This window comes from Pongo pygmaeus, chromosome 5 (genome assembly GCF_028885625.2).
Source record: "Pongo pygmaeus isolate AG05252 chromosome 5, NHGRI_mPonPyg2-v2.0_pri, whole genome shotgun sequence".
Classification (NCBI taxonomy): domain Eukaryota; kingdom Metazoa; phylum Chordata; class Mammalia; order Primates; family Hominidae; genus Pongo; species Pongo pygmaeus.
In genome coordinates this window covers 71610845-71627889 of record NC_072378.2, presented here as the reverse complement: position 1 = coordinate 71627889, position 17045 = coordinate 71610845, and the positions used below count along the sequence as shown (strand labels likewise).

The following is a 17045-nucleotide window of genomic DNA, read 5'->3' as shown; positions in this document are numbered from 1 at the left end:
CTAGAATTATCTTTTCTTTTTTTCTTTTCTTGGGGATGGGAGGCGGGCAGGGTCTCTCTCTGTTGCCTAGGCTGGAATGCAGTAGTATGACCATGGCTCACTACAACCCTGACCTCCTGGGCTCACAGACTGTGTGCGTACCTCACCCTTCTGAGTAGCTGGGACTACAGGCAGATGCCACCACACCCAGCTAATTTTGAAACTGTTTGCAGAGATGCAGTCTCACTGTGGTGCCCAGGCTGATCTCAAACTCCTGGGCTCAAGTAATCCTCCCCACTTGGCTTTGGCATCTCAAAGTGCTGGGATTGCAAGTGTGAGCTACCATGCCTGGCACAGAATTATCTTTTCTAAAAGAAAATTCTAAGTTCCTTGATGGCCAGGACTTTGTCTGTCTTAATCACTGTTGTGACCTAGCCATTAGAATAGGGTGCATAGTAGGGGTACAATAAGTTTTTATTGAATAAATGAGTAGCAATATAGATTTAATTTTTTATTGAATTTACACAATTATTTTATATTCTTTTTTGAGAAGACTCTATATTTGCAATACTTTTTAGATTGGTTACTAGTTTTTCTAGTCCCAGAATTTCTATCCTAGAAATCAGACAGTAGCAGAAAGAATTACATTTAATTTCCAAATATGTAAATATAAACCATATCAAGGCAAGTATCTTAGAGATTAAAAGATGCTAAAATGTTCCTGAAACCTTCATAAAATATCAGTTTGTAGTCTTTTCCAATATTTGTAAAACAACCTTAATTTTTTTCTTGGTTACAATGTTTCCTTTTTCTTTCAAGCTAAAATCCTGAGGATATCTTGATTGTTTACAAATACAGAAAATAAATTGTGTCACAGTTAACTAGGGCTTAAATTACTCTGCCATATGCACACATACTAAAAAAAATCTGTACATTTACATGACTAATTATGCTGCTTCTGAGATATCACATCTACTTATCTGCTGAGTAAATATCACCAATGTGTTGGCTGAATTTCTGCTTGAACCAGAAGAGAAGCATCTCAAACACCCAAAAACCTTTGTGACCAGTCAGGAAAACACATTTAAAGATAAAGCCTATATATATGTACACCATAAAATAGGAAAACTGGGTCAACTTCAAACTGAGAAGAATAACAAAGTAATGGAAAATATATGTTGGGCACTTCTGACACATCAGCATAAAGTGGATTCAAGGCACTGATGCTGTTTTTAAAAACCTACCTTGTGGACTGACCCCTTAGCCCTGGACAATATTGTGTTTAACAATTCAATATTTATAAAATATATAAAAACCAGGTATTTTACTTTATAGGACAGACATTTCTTAATATAATCAAAGCCTAAGCTTCATTGTTAACAAGTGTACACAGCAGCAAAACAAGACAACTGAGATAAAACCATCAACCAATATAACAAACAATAGGCTCTGTGACAGATTTTAATATACTCTAAAGCACCTGAGAATTTTTATTTATTTACTTGTCAACAAAAACAGTATTTAAATTTGTTTCCAGAAATTCAAAACACAATCAAATGCTCTTCAAAACAGAACATCCTTTCAATGGATCCTGACTTCACAGTGTTTAAACTCTGCCATTTGTATGCTATCCTCATTTCAGCAAATATTCTGAGGTGCTTTACTAGAGTTGGCTACATCCAACATATCTGGCTCTGGCTCCTGGAATAAAGTACATCATATTCAACATTTCTCTTGGTTATCCTTCAGTTGGTGGCCTATAAGCTTCTAGAAGCCACTTGTCTGTGAGGAGGAGTTGACTAGTACCTGTCATTCTCCGGAGACGCATGCTGGATTTGAATCCTGGGACTAGGAGGTCGTCTCCTATCTAGGGAGGGGGACCATCTACCCCTGTTTGCCCAGTGAACAAGACAGGAAAAAACAGGACATTTAGTAACTCCTAAAATAAAAGAATACATGGAACAAGAGGACTGGAAAAGCACCCCATAAAGGCAAAGTGTAGATTCTTTGCTCCATAATTTAAAATCTTCACTGTTATAAGCCTTGGAAAGATAAGTTACAATACTTTAAGAACATAGAACTTGTAATCTTACAAGTGAATAAGGAAACAATTTATTCGGGAAGATGTTTGGAATCCACCTAGTAAGTGTAGTTTTGTTCTTCCAAAATGTGCTTCTATGTGCATATTTAATCTATAAATATATAAACATTAATGTAACTTTAAGTTCTTAAAGATGCATCTTTAGGAATATGGCTTATGTTTGAATAAATAGGTTTAATAAGCTACCAATGATTTTGTGATACCGGGCCTTGAAATTACTGGGTAGAGCTGCAAAGGTGGGGATGTGTGAATTTAATACAAAGTAGGAGCACAGTTAAGTAGAAGAAATAAAAATGTTCTTTAGTGTTGAAACAGTGACATGAAGAAATAATTCATGGGAAAGTTACCAGTGAATTCTTAAGTTTTCTTGTCAAAAACCACAGAGCTAATTACTGAACTTTAAAAGCTGTAAGTAAACGATACTGATAAATAAAAGCAAAGAACGTAGATACATGAAATGATAAATTAGCATTAATTTTTTTTAGTTTCACTGGTTTTTATTTGCAAAAGTATGTGAATTAAATGGATGCTTTTTAGCTCAGCATTTACAATAATACTTTTCTTGCGATTAACAGTAAACACAAGTTAGAAAACTGTTTCATTCCTTTGTTAAGCTACCTTTAGATTCTGTCTGTGCACCGCCACAAATTTCAAACATCTAGTTTAAACTGAGGAAATAAGACACTGAATGGGTCAGAATTAAAATTTTTTATTTATTATATACGAAAATTCTAACAGGATATTTTTCTCTAGATATTGCCTTTCTTGTATGAAAGAAGGAATAATTGGATAGTCTTAAAGGACTCATTTAGGTATAAGATTTTATAATTATCCAAAGGAGTCTAGTCCTAACATTTCAAAAAGAAAGTTTTCTTTTTGAAAACTTGCCAGATATAACTTGGTTTACTGAATATTTTAGACCATCTGGGCAAACATAGCAAAGGGCTTCTGTCACTCAGGATATGCGAGGTCATCAGATACTCAATTCTGAAATTCTCTGGAAGCCTTTGTTTAATCTATCTAAATAGCAAACTTGGCATGATTCAAGTCAGGCCTTGAAGAAGCCATGAAGCAAGTGAAAATATTGAATAGCAGACTTTGAGCAGAAGATAAAAATGTGTGGAACATACTCTTAAAGGTGATAAATGTTTATAAAATAAAATTTTGCATTAATTTTATTTAATTTTTAAAAATTATTTAAAGGATTGGTCAATCCAATCTGAATGTTTTAAAAAGTTTCTTTTCACTGTACTGGCTTTTGTTTATAGATAAAATGAAGAAATATTTGTAAAATAATTGGAAAACAATTACGACGACAGCATTTTCTACATTAAGGTATATACTCAGTTATGTTAAAACTTTTGGTGTTATTTGGAAACACAAACATAGACTTAGTATTTTTCTGTGAAGTAATAATATTAACTGGACACAATTTTGAATAACCTTGCTTCCTAGGGCAAAATTCCAGTCCTTGTGCTTATTTAAACATAAAAGTAAAGAAAAAGCAAGTAAAAATGGCATAATTATGAAACATGCAGTGAGAAAGCTGTGAAGGAGAAAGATGTACATTTCGAAACAAGCAATTGTGAATGCAAGTGATTAAAAGATTATTTTAAACAAATATTTGGTTTAATACATGTATATTTGTACACTTAAAGTCCTTCTGAATATGCTGATATGTAGTACCAATATAATAAATCTGTTCGCTTTTTCCCACATACAGTGGATACAACGAGAGCAGGATCAATTTATGTCCAAGTTTTTGTCCTAAGAATAGATGTCACTTAAGTTTTAATAACACATCTTTGTAAGTTTTAAATATACTAGCATATTTTATATGCTTTCTATAATAGGTGCTACTTCTGTTTTTTTTTCTATTACAAGGAATGACCAAAATTAGAATCTTTATCTCTCTTCCCAACTCTGGTTATTGAGAAATATACATAGCTTCAACTTTCATTTCTATTTTCATTTTACAAGCTAATATGGCAGGCTACGTTGGAGATTTTAATCATAAAGTTGAACTAAACCAGTCCTTTCTTGATTTGTATTTCCAAACCAGCCTACCTAAAAGTTCATTGCTTAGTTACTTAGTAAATTATTCATACTTTAGTATCAGGTATTCTAAATTCATTAATTGAGGAACATCTATTTCTTGGGAGCCCACTCCTTTCACTGTGATCAGAAGAAAAGAAAAAAGATCACTCTGAAGGCTGTAGGATTGAATAAACAGGCTGTGAACTCCCTGCAGAAGAAAATACAGTGAGGTTTTTTTTTTTTTTTTAATAATTGCATCCATTATGCATAGCACAGAATAAACAAATATTTGTGAATGTTTAAATAAATAATGACATAAGGCTATTGGCTTTGGGGATAAGGAATAATGAGAACCTTAACCAAGAAATAAACAGTGCTATTGACATAAGGGGATTGAGAATTGATAGGCCTCAGAAAGCAATTAAATGATACTTATGTTGTAGCTCTTCCCTCTCCCCCAGGCATTGATAAACTTTAAAACAAATGCATACGTGTGTTTAAATGTGTTATTAATACGTGTACTTGCATATACACACATCATCTAATGGTGCATATCTCTTGGCAGAACATGGCTAAGAAGCTTAATTATCTAAAAAAGGCATTATATAAAAATGTAAATCATTAATTCCATAAATAGCACAAATTTAAAATGAGGTATTACAACATTAGAAACCAAATGAGATAACTGATTATACACATATATATTTTTATTGTTTTCAATTAATAAATTTAGTCCTTAAAATTTTTTCCCTATTATTTTAAACTAAATTTCGCTTATTTTAATTAATATATATATATATTTTTTTTTTTTTTTTCTTGAGACGGAGTCTTGCTCTGTCACCCAGGCTGGAGTGCATGGCACCATCTTGGCTCACTGCAACCTCTGCTCCCCGGGTTCAAGCGATTCTCCTGCCTCAGCCTCCCTAGTAGCTGGAACTACAGGTGCACACCGCCATGCCCGGCTACTTTTTGTATTTTTTGTAGAGACGGGGTTTCACCATGTTGGTCAGGCTGGTCTCAAACTCCTGACCTAGTGATCTGCCTGCCTCAGCCTCCCAAAGTGCTGGGATTACAGGCATGAGCCACCACGCCCATCCAGTACTTATACTTTGAAACAAGATCTATGATATATATTTCAATTCAATATATAACTATTGATTTTTAGGTAGGAACCTCCTTTCCCTTAAGTCTCATGTTTCCATTTTGAGGGAAATTCATTCAAGTAAGCCTTTCCTCATTGCACCCCAAGGAAGAAAGAGTGGCTTATATGATAGGTGACCATGGTAAAGAATCGGGCACAGGAAACTTAGCCCTTTCTGGATTCCTTTTTCCAAATTATGATGCCTGCAAACAGCACAACAAACAAACTTGTAAAGGAGTGATGAGATCTGAGGCCTGACCCTGTAGCAGAAGTTTGTGTGGCTCAGTGAATCTGGCTGATTCTGGGATTAGTTATTAGCCATCTTGCAGACTCAAAGCCACAGCTTTCATATCTGTTCAAAGTACTTATATTGAAAATTAAATCTCCCATCTTTATAGTACCTGGGTCTAACTCACAGCTCAATCCAACTTTGAAGTGAAAAGTAGAAGGTGTTTTTTAAGGCCCTAAACTCCCCAAATGAACCATTTACCAAGTAAAAAATACATCATGTTGTCACTATAGATGGAAAAGAGAAATAGGATATTATTCCTGCCCTCAATTAGAAATTATAACATTAAAAAACAAACAAAATGAGATAACTGATTACACACATATGTATTTTTATTGTCTGTTCTAATTATTCATTTTAGTCCTTAAATATTTTCCCCCAATATTGTTTTAAACTAAATTTAACTTATTTTAATTAATACAGACAGTTATACTCTGAAACAAGACCTATGATATCTATTTCAATTCAATTTATAGCTGTTGATTTTTAGCGAAGAACTTCCTTTCCCTTAAGGCTAGTGTGTGTGTTTCTTCCACTATATAGTGATATCATGGAAGAATATCACAATACAGTGGAAGACACAAACATACTACAGTACTAAGTAAAATACAATGTATTTTAATAGAAGTATATAAAATTAGGTGGGCCCAGAAAAGACAGTAAATAATTCTGACTGGCAAAAGAAAAGGAAGTATGTGCGCGTGTTGGTGGCGGGACTGAGGACAGGGGAGGAGGTTAAGAAGGGTTTTACAAAGATATGGTATTTAACCTATATTTTTGAACAGTGAGCAGAATTTTTAATCAGACAACAAAGGAAGAAGAATATTTTAATTTCAATAGAAAGAAAATGAGATATAAGTTAATAAAGACTATTAGAACTTAAGAAAATTAATGCGAGCAGGAGTGTCACTGGAACTGGAGAAGGGCTATTAATATATTCAAGGTGAGGGACCTGTTCCGAAGGAATTGATTGAATTTATTGTGACTGAATTTGTGATGGAGCAGGAAGAGAAGTAGTTCCAGATTATGTGGCTGGTTATATGTCAAAACCATAAAATGAGAGAAAAATTTAGAAAGAGGAAGGATTTTGCTGTAAAGGGACTGAAGGGGGGATAATGAAGTTGATTTAGACATCATCATTTATAAATTTAGGCCTGGTAGGGTCTGGTCAATCACAGTGGAGGGTTGTCTTCATATGTATTGGAGTGGGAACCTTTTACAGAAATAAAATTTAAGGAACAGGACAGTATGGGTGGGGCAAAAGAGGAAAACTGGAGGTGGAGCTGGGGAAATACCTATCTTTATAGGGCAGGGGAGTAAGACAAGCCTTCAAAGGAGACATCATAACAGAGGTTTAAGAAAATCTGTACAGGTACTTAATGGAGGAGAGATTCAAGTGACAGGGTGGGTAATGTAAAATGTTGCAAGATGTTGCTGAACAACTAGGGAGCCAATGTAAACCACAGAAGAATTTCAGTACAGCTACAGAGCACTAGGAATGAGTAGATGTCAGATTGCAGGAATTACTGGAAGGTAAAAAATGCAGGCGGTAAGTATAAACTACCCTTTCATAAGCCTTCATCAAGGATATGATTGCTCTGAAAGGCGAAGGAAGAAGGTAAACTATCCAAGAAAAGTAAGTTTTCTCTAGTGGCTCTAAAAATCATTGCTTCTGAACATGTAAGTAATAATTTGTTTGAAAACCTAGAAAAGCAAAGGTTAATAGCAGGCCTGTAACTCACTCCTTGTCAATCAGGGAAGCAAGGGAAATGGGAAGATATAAATGATAAATTATTTCTTATTACAAATAAACCTCAAATACATTGATTTAAGAAGCATAACTGAATTGGAATAATTCACTGAATTATGGTAACCCATAAGCATGTTTTCCATTTGTGTAATCAACAGAACATGAAATGGAGGTGCTCCTAAACTAAAACGGTTTCCTTTCCAAACTGCTTTTTACATGCATTATTCAAAACTCATCTGTTAAAGTAGGCCAAACCATGTAACAAGGGAGAAACGATAGGTGTATCTGCTGGTTTTCAACTTCTTCAGGAAAAGAATGCTGCTCTTTTATCTTCTGAATCATTAGAAAAGTATTATATTGAGTACTGAGTGTGCTTTGACAATTTCACCCTTTATCTTAACAGAAAACTTGTGTTAAAGGTTAGGAGTTAAGTTGGTATAAAGGCATGTAAAAGTTAATCAAAATCGTTTGACCATACATAGTTGACAAATTTGTAGAAATAATGTTCATCTCTTAAGAATACAAAATTAAGTTTTAAAACATTTGCTCTAACATTTTATCTACTATGTATATATTAGGCATTAATACAATAATCCCTGTGGTAAATTAGAGAAATTAAGTAGCCTCGAAAACCCTCTAAGCCTCCCTTCTCCTACTCTCCGCATACTGTCTGGGGGCTTTAGATGCATTCTCCAAAGATAACAAAGTCACCATTTTTGATATTGTTATATTCTGCTTCAAAGCTGCTTCACAGGCTTGTTCACAAAGGGTACTTGTAGTCTCTATCCTCCAAATGAATAAGCATCTACAGCTTCTGTAATTACTTGATGAAACCTTATCTAAGTTTTATTTTACATTACATAAAATAATTGTTGTTTATTTTACATTACATAAAATAATTGCTGTTCTTCTTGGCAACAAAGTGATCCCAATAAACTTAGGATCATTGATAATACCAAGACTTGTTTCATTGAGTTTTTAAATGAAAAATTCCTTTTTATTCACTATGTAGAGTGAATATATGTTTTCAATATTTTTTCTTCTTTTATTCAAGGTAAATACATTGATTTGGACTTTACAACAATCTGTAGAATAACTGTCCCTAGATTATTTGTCTGCTGGTTGACCTGCTTTAAGGGTATTATCTGACAGATTAAATTTGCCAACATGGAGATTTATAAACTCTGTGGCTTCAGTGTCACAGGGGAACATATGCTAGATAGGCTCACCATAAGAATAGACCTGCACTGTCCAGTACAGGAGCCACAAGCCACATGAAGCCACTGAGCACCATAATGTGGTTAGTCCAAAGTAGGAGTGGTGCAAGTACAAACTATCTTTAGTATCTATGGCTTATTATGCTGTAAAAAAGGGAGTGCAAAATATCTAATAGTTTGTATAATAATGACATGTGAAAATTATATTTTGAATATACAGGGTTAAAAATTAAAATTAACTTAATCCTTTTAGTATGGCTACTATGAAATATTAAAGTATCAGCTTGCATTATGTTTCTATCAGATGGCACTGATATGGATAATATTAAAAATATCAGGCTGCTATGGTCAGAAGATTCCACTGACTTGAGAATTTCTATCCTTGTTTTACTACTAACCAGAAACATGTAAGAAAATAATAACTAAACATATTTTAAAATTTTCTTGCTACTCTTGAAATTATTTGGGGAAGGGGTTATATTTGACTAAAGAGAATGATAAACCTATTCCAATTACGATTTTAGAAGACTCTATAGTCATTTCAACTAAAATTTATATGACAAAAGTAAAGGGATACAAGACAGAAATTAAATTTCACTTTTTCCTATTACACATTTTACAAATATAAAAGAACACACAATTTAAAAGTAAATTCTTAAGGCGCTAAAACAAGGCATATACACACGTGTACCTATTGTTCAATTCCAGAAATATCTCATAAATAAATGAATAGACTCAGATTAGAAAGTTACCTACAGAAAAGCTTTAAGTAGCCTACTAAGAAGGAGAAGTGGGTTACATTAGTACAACTAAATATTTTTCTTCAGGACTTGTAAAGAGGTAGTATGCAAATGTCTTCTGAATGACTTCTAATTAAAAAGAGATAGCAATTATAAACAAGACTATCAATTATAACTAAGTCTATTAAAATTATAACTAAGTCTATTAAAAGAGTTCCATCACAATGGAAAAATTAAATGCTTACAGCTAGGAGACAGTGTAACACATCATCAATGAATATATTTGAATTGAAATCAGAATTTATTAATTAAAGTTTTAAGCAAAATTGTCTGCGTACATATATATGTATTTCTTTTTGTTAGGCATCAGGAAATCTATGAATAACATCATTTTTTGTTGTCAAAGTATAATTTAATGTAAAACATTATATCAGAGTAGATTGATTAAAAATGAACGTAGATATACAAAGGAAGTATTCTATTTAAAAAAACTTCCTGTTATGAGTTTATAGAAGATTGTTGTTAAACCTATAAATACTATTTATCAGTGGTATTAAGAGGAAAGTGATCCTCCCCTTTGGATAATTCACTGGACCTTATAACATTATCAGCATACTGAAGGTTTCCTGAATAGTCAATAAAATGACTGAACAGCAACAAAAGGGGAAAAGCAGCAGCCAGAAGCAGTTACAAATTACATCACACTATTTGCAACAACATTCATAGAAATATGTGTATGTGTACCCTTGGGTTTATCCACATACGCATATCTCTAAATAGACATGTATAATAAGGGAAGGGGAAATGTAGACAGTTAGCAAAGTGTACATGAATGAATAAACCTGTGAGGCTGTCATGAAACAAAACAAAGTGACTGAAAAAAATCACTAGTACAAATGATAAGAAATTAAGAAAGTCTTTATTTTATACCTTTCTCGTTCTGGTGAATGCAAACTAGTATCTGGTCTCAAGCAGTTGGTACTAGCACTCCTAGCCCTGTCAAGAAAGGGCTGCAGTTCACTAGTGCCAGTGCATTGCATCCAGTGGTAGAAGAGAAAGACAGAGAAAACAAAGAAAGGAAGACCATGTTAGAGAGTAAAGCATAAAATAATGTCCCCTTTACACAAAATGTAGAATCACTGGGATTCAGTTCATAAGGGTGTGAGAGAGTTGACAGAATGACAGTGTAAAATTTTGTTTAGAAAATGAAGCTAAACAAAGATTATGCTTAAATTGCTTTGCATAATTTTTAAAAGTGTCTCAGACTGAAAAATGAGACTAAATCACACCTACTTATGAAAAAAACTGGATACAGAAAGCACTAAAACAAAATGCCTAAAATTTCATTACCAGGAACAGATGCCACACCAAAACAAAATGAAGGACATCAGAGGAGAAATAATTTTACAACTCAACTTTTTTGGTTCACAACAATAAACAAGGGAAATGGAAGATATCATTTCCACATATTCTTACCTAACCAGTATTTCATCAGTAAATCTCAATACTCTTGAGTTAAAGCATTCATGATGAAGGGAAATGTCCTGTCTAGTCACTGATTTGGTCTTAGTATGTGCAGGCAGAACTGAGCTTCACAAATTAAAATTACACAAAAATAAAATAAAATAAATTATAATTAAAATCAACAAGTACAACAATATACAAATGACAAAGCAACTAGACTTCTGACATTTGAGTGAGTAGATTTCATTCAGAGAATTATTCTAGTACTAAGTTTTATAGTTAAAACGATTTTAGATATCATTAATTTAATGTTTCTCACTGTATAATTATTTCAAAAGAATATTTTATTAGAATATAAATTTTCTATTTAATGTTTTATTAGAATGTGAATTTTCTATTTTTAGTAGGCAAGGGATTAAGAATTACTTTATAACTGGGTGGGACTCACTGTTACGGCTCTTACCTGTAAATATTCCAGTGAGAACTGCTCTGTAATAAAGGCATCTTGGGAGGTAATGTTTTATAGTGCCTAACAAGATGTCTGGAACGTAGCAACACAAACACGCAGGAAACAGAAAAATATATATGAAACCAATTTTATTAAGATATTCAGAAAGTAGGAGGCCTATAAAGCTATATAGATAAATCTTTTGTCATTTTTTTCTCAAAAGAGCCACAATAACTATTTGAAGGGAAGACTACAATTATTAAAATATGAAATCATAGACACTTGACTTCATAAAATACTCACAATTATTATTTAATTATCTGAATTAGAAAAATACCTGCTAACCAAACTCTATGAATTATCATTGATCAATATGTAAATGTGCTACTTAATCTCTGATTTAATATTATGCCTACTTCTATGAAAGTAATCAACTCATAGCTAAAAGTAAAAATCAACTAATTTATATAATTTTGGAGTTACAATATGACTAAAAGAGTTAATGTTCTAAAACAAAACGAAGTGTTGACTAGCATTCCAGGGACAAAGCTGGTCATAGTACCAGACTGCAGCAAAAAAAAGGAAACAGCAAAAGGCCAAGAAGTGATTGCAGAGGAGCAAGCTCTTCCTACTTATCAGCTTCTGTCTGGATCCAGACCCAACCACAGGAAATTTTCCTTTGGAAGTAGGGTAAGATAGGCATTAGATGCCAATCAGAATATGGATTTTGAATTGGTAGAAAATTGGCCCAACGGCACCTGATTCCTTCAAAATCTGTGAGGGTTTCTGGACTGTCTATGCCATGAAGGACAAACTAGGTCCAGCCATATATTTTTTTTGATAATTTAATAATGTTCTATAAATTTAATTACTAATTATGAAAATCCACCATCTACCTCAGCTAGCAGTAAAGCATAATCAAGAGGGAAGGGAATATACATTTATCAAAGACTTCCTAAACATCAAACACCTCACTGGTTTAATCTCGTTTATATTAATGATCAAATCAAAGGAAATCCCTTAAAGCTTCAGTTAAAAAATGAACTAAAATGCCATTTTCTTTTCTTTTCTTTTTTGAGACAGAGTCTCACTCTTGTTGTCTAGGCTGGAGTGCTATGGTGTGATCTTGGCTCACTGCAACCTCTGCCTCCTGTGTTCAAGCAAATCTCCTCTCTCAGCCTCCCAAGTAGCTGGGATTACAAGCACCTGCCACCATGCCCACCTAATTTGTGTGTGTGTGTGTGTGTGTGTGTGTGTGTGTGTGTGTGTGTGTTTAGTAGAGACGGGGTTTCACCATATTGGCCACACTGGTCTCTTAACTCCTGACCTCAAGTGATCTGCCCGCTTCAGCTTCCTCCTTATTAAGTACAAGTTGAGGACAAATTTTACTGAAACTAAGGATTTAGCCTCCTTTCTAGACAGTCGAGTCTTCAACTCCTAACCTCAGGCAAATATCTTTAGTAATAGGTTGCTATAAAACTTTTCTAAGCATTGCTTCAAAAGTGATTTTTTTTTTCAAGAATGGGATCAACATAGAATGGGAAAGAGCCAGAAAATAGCACAAAATTTATAGTCTGAATGTTCAAGTTCCTGCCTTGGCTTTGCCACTTATTGCGTGTGACCTGGATAATTCGATTAAGTCTCCAAGCCTGTTTCTACATCCACAAAATGTGGGAAATAACTTCCACTTAACAGGGGTGTGTGGTAACATGTACACAATATTTAGGACACAGTAGGATACAGTAAGGCAACTATAGCATTTTCTCTATACTACCACTTCCTCGAGACACGTTTTACTAAAAAAAGGTTGGGAAATTAAATAATTTGGGAGAAAAGAAACTAAACATACAGATTTCTTTAGAACATGACTTTAATATGCTGTGTGTATTAAATTTCAAGGTAGAAACTTTCAGTTGCAAAGTTTCCAAAATGTATTTGACTCACAAAAACTCTTATTGGTGAAATATCTCATAGGACAAGTTTTCATATTTTTGGAAAAACTAGTTAAGCAGAAGATATCAAATAGACCTGATTTTGAATCCTTACTTTATTAGTCATCAAATAAACTTTCTTAGCTTTTTTCCTCATCTCTAAAATCAGGTTAATAATATTCATAACATATAATTACTGTCAGGAAATTGACAAAGTACATTAAATATTTAACACTGTGCTTGTTATTAAATAAATGTTATTTTCCTTATGTTTACTAGAGACTAGTAAATCCTCAGATTTTATTTTTAAAAGTCCTAAGTGAACATGGTATGATGTATTTTGAAAGCTTTAGATTTTAGCCATGGATAGTTATATAAATAATAAGTGTCCATAGTTTATATGAAACCAAACTATATTATTGATATATCCATATAAAGTTGTGGTTATTTATATGTACACATTTTGAAATTCATTTTTATTCAGATATAAATTAATGTTTTTATAAATACATGAATATAAACACAGAAGAGATTATATATACATACACGCACATATTTTTGAACTCATGTTATCTCTATCTCCATACTTTTAGCATTACACATTAGAGAATGAAAGACAGGAAGGAGAAAAGACACTGTTGACATATGTTTCGCACTGACACATTTGGCTAGCTCAGCTTCCATTCCCTATCTTATTGTCGTAGTACTTGTCCACAGGACGTTATCTGCCTCGCTGAATACTCATCTATTTTTAAATTGTATACATACAAATATGATTATTTGCTTAAATCAGGAAATGCAAAGTCAACATACAGAGACTATTAAATAGGACTTGTGGAGCTCACAATTATTAGCAAAGTACCAATCTTAAGGATAAGATTATATAAAATGATGCAACTATTATATAATATTATATAAGTATATAATATTTTACAAGTACAAAATAAGGGGAAGAAAAAATATTTTTAGTTATTATATTTAGACCACTGGTGTGAGTATCCTAGAAATATTCACACACTGAGTGCCAGGCACACACTAAGTAGCTTAAAATATAAGGATTTTTTTTGTGTTTGTTTTGTGTGCATGTTTTTTATTTCTTTTGAAGCTTTAGTCACATCAAGAGGAGTGTGAGAAAACTTTCAGAATTAGTAAATAAACCATTCTTTTAAGAAACTGTTTGTCAAGAAGAACAAGTAATAATAAACCTGGATAGTTCATGCTTTGACTTTCAGTAGGTTTTTACAATATGTGTGATTTTACATTTTTTTCTCAGCAAGCAGAACTAATATTTCCTCGATTTTTTCCTGTGGCACTCCAAGCAAACATGGCAGTAGTTATGAGTAGTGTAACTTCAGACTGTAAAAAGGTCAAACAATTTTTATTAGCCCAATTTTGTTTGCATTATTGGGCAGAACTACATATTACACATAGACATAATAAATCATGAATTTGTCTTTGCATCCCAAGTACTGCGGTAATACCTCTTTCCTTCTCTTTCCTCTTACTTTTTATTGGCTAAAATATTTGAGTTCAATTATTATGTGTTAGTTTGTTTCACTGACTTACTACTTCCTTAACTTCTATATTCATTTCAAATATACATTAAATATTTATAGAATATGTTCCATGAGTAATCTGTAAGAAGTTTTACTTTGGATATGAAATTAAAGATGTAATGAGATTAACATAAAGCATCAGGCTCTAAGCTCCAATTTAGAAGCAAAAATTATATCTTTTGTCGCTTCTAAAGAGGCATTCATATTGTTACATGCCTTTGTGGGAAAGTTTGTACTGCAGCATTTCTGACAACTGATGGGCTAGAATAGTTAAGATCAGGTTGAACATCTTCACTTTTCATCAAGAAAGAAGCTGAAGCTCAGCCATTAAAAGTGAACTGTTAAAGATTTTATCAAAAGCAAACAGAATATAAACTACAATAAATTCTAAAAGGAAATAAAAAAGGCTAAAACAGAGCAAACTTACAATTATGAAACAATGACACTGCCATACACAGATTAGACCTCTTGTGACTAGACAGGAATATGTGTGGGAAGCTTGGGGGCACTCACAGTGAGCATTTAGAATTTTAATTGCAGAAACTGGTTCCTCAGTTTTAGGAATGCAAACAGTCCCAGAGAGGCCCACTGGTCTCTGGATTTTTGAATCTACAGTTGGCAAAGTAGTCTGCCTGAATCAGAACTGAAATATATTTGGAACCTTTTCCATAACCTCAATATAAAACAAAACAAATTTCAAATACTTGGGAAATTTATTTGACCTGCTTGTAATAATACCACTAAGGGAGAGACGGAAGAATAATAGAATGGAAAGAGAGTCATCACACACAGTCACCATTACCAAATCCCTGTATTTACCTGGTAGTATGTAGGCATTCTGCACTTCGTCCTCGTTTTGCTCTGGGCAGCATAAGAAGCTCACTGCACAGACAGGATGGGTGGTGAGTGAAACAGATAAATTATGAGACATGGGTTATGCCAATGGTATGCCAATGAAAACATGAAAAGGGAAGAAACCAGATTGTCTGCACTAGCATATTTGCTTGAGAGGTTAAACAAAAATAAACATGAAAGCATTTTAAAAATTCAAACAATAAAGTACAAATATTATGGTTGAAGTCCTAGCTGTTGCTGATTTGCCATTGTATTTCAAAATGATTTTATAGAATATTAAAACAAAACAAAATTAAATATTCCTCAAATAAGATATAGGAATCTGTTTCCAATTATAGACAACTGAGTATTTTTTTAATACTATAAATTTGGCCTGATACTAATGGGAACTCTGAACATTTTTATATCTTTATAACAGATTAAAGCGTAATAGTTTTCTTGGCTTTTATAGCCACTGAAAATGCAATACCATATTATGTTTCTTATTAACCAACTAACAATGTAATTGATTAGAATTTTTATTTTACAATTAATACTTTATCTATATCCAAATTAATTTCACTATATTGACTGCCCTGGTCAAGTAGCCCTGTGTTTTCCCTCCTCACCTAAATTCATGGTGGCTTAAACGAATGTTGATAAAATAGCCCTCATTCAACTCAAGCTGAGATGTCTGGAATCCTATTCCTCAGAGCAGCTCTTCATCCTAGTACCTGTTGTGACTCCATTCTTGAAGGTCACAACGCTACTTTCCACAGTAGGATGGCAATTAGGTAGGTTAAGAAGTTCTACTTTGTGTCCTTGACTCCATGGAGAAAAATTATTTAGCACCACTATCATGACCCTTCTCCTCACTGAAAGTTTCTCCATTTTAAAAAGCCAGAAGAGAATATTCAACAAGGTGGGTATTATAAAACCTTAAATCAGATCGTGAGCTTATAATCAGGCTAATTGTACAGGTATATGGTTACTTCAAGAAGAAAGTCTGTGGGCATGCAGAGCAACAGATTATAATGTAGACTTATAGTAATTATTTCCGTGAAATATTAGTTCACAAATGCAGAATTAAATCTAAGCACATATCCCCATAAGAACCCATCTCAATAATTTGTATTCTACAGACATTTTCTAGAAACAGATTTTATGAAAAGAGGCATATAACGGAAACATTATTATTGAAGTTCTCATAGAAACTCTGCAATTAACTTTCAAATGACATGTATCCACAATGTTTTAAATTATATAAATAACATAATTTTTATGACTACTTAATACCTCAAATATTGTGACCCACAATAAATAAAATATTTGAAAACTCCTTATGCAGACTCCCTTCTATAATTTAGGTCAATATCTAAGTCAACAAGCTGTACCTTTAACGCTGTCTAAGCATAAATTCTGATTTTGTAAAAGAAATTGGATAATTATAATAATATAATATTAGACAAATATTTCCTAGAGTTGCGTTTCTATTACAATATTTTAACAGCTGTTGCTTGAGAGAAGCTCATTTTTGAGTGATAAATACTTTTACTCT

The 17045-nt window shown here is 33.0% G+C and overlaps 1 protein-coding gene across 50 annotated transcripts in view; it reads right to left on the bottom strand.

Moving 5' to 3' along the window:
* RIMS1 (regulating synaptic membrane exocytosis 1) overlaps nucleotides 1-17045 on the bottom strand; it is a 515969-nt gene that overhangs the window by 125781 nt on the left and 373143 nt on the right. For 27 of the 50 annotated variants that reach the window (XM_054491259.2, XM_054491257.2, XM_054491258.2 and 24 more), the window contains 2 exons: nucleotides 15473-15535; nucleotides 10185-10274 (listed from right to left, as the gene is read on the bottom strand). The exons of 9 other annotated variants lie outside the window; for them this stretch is intronic. In XM_054491259.2, the coding sequence (XP_054347234.1) occupies nucleotides 10185-10274; nucleotides 15473-15535 (153 nt within the window). Of the gene's footprint in view, nucleotides 1-1785; nucleotides 1870-10184; nucleotides 10275-15472; nucleotides 15536-17045 lie in introns of all 50 variants that reach the window. 14 more of the 50 variants (XM_054491260.2, XM_063666316.1, XM_054491245.2 and 11 more) reach the window with 2 other exon arrangements.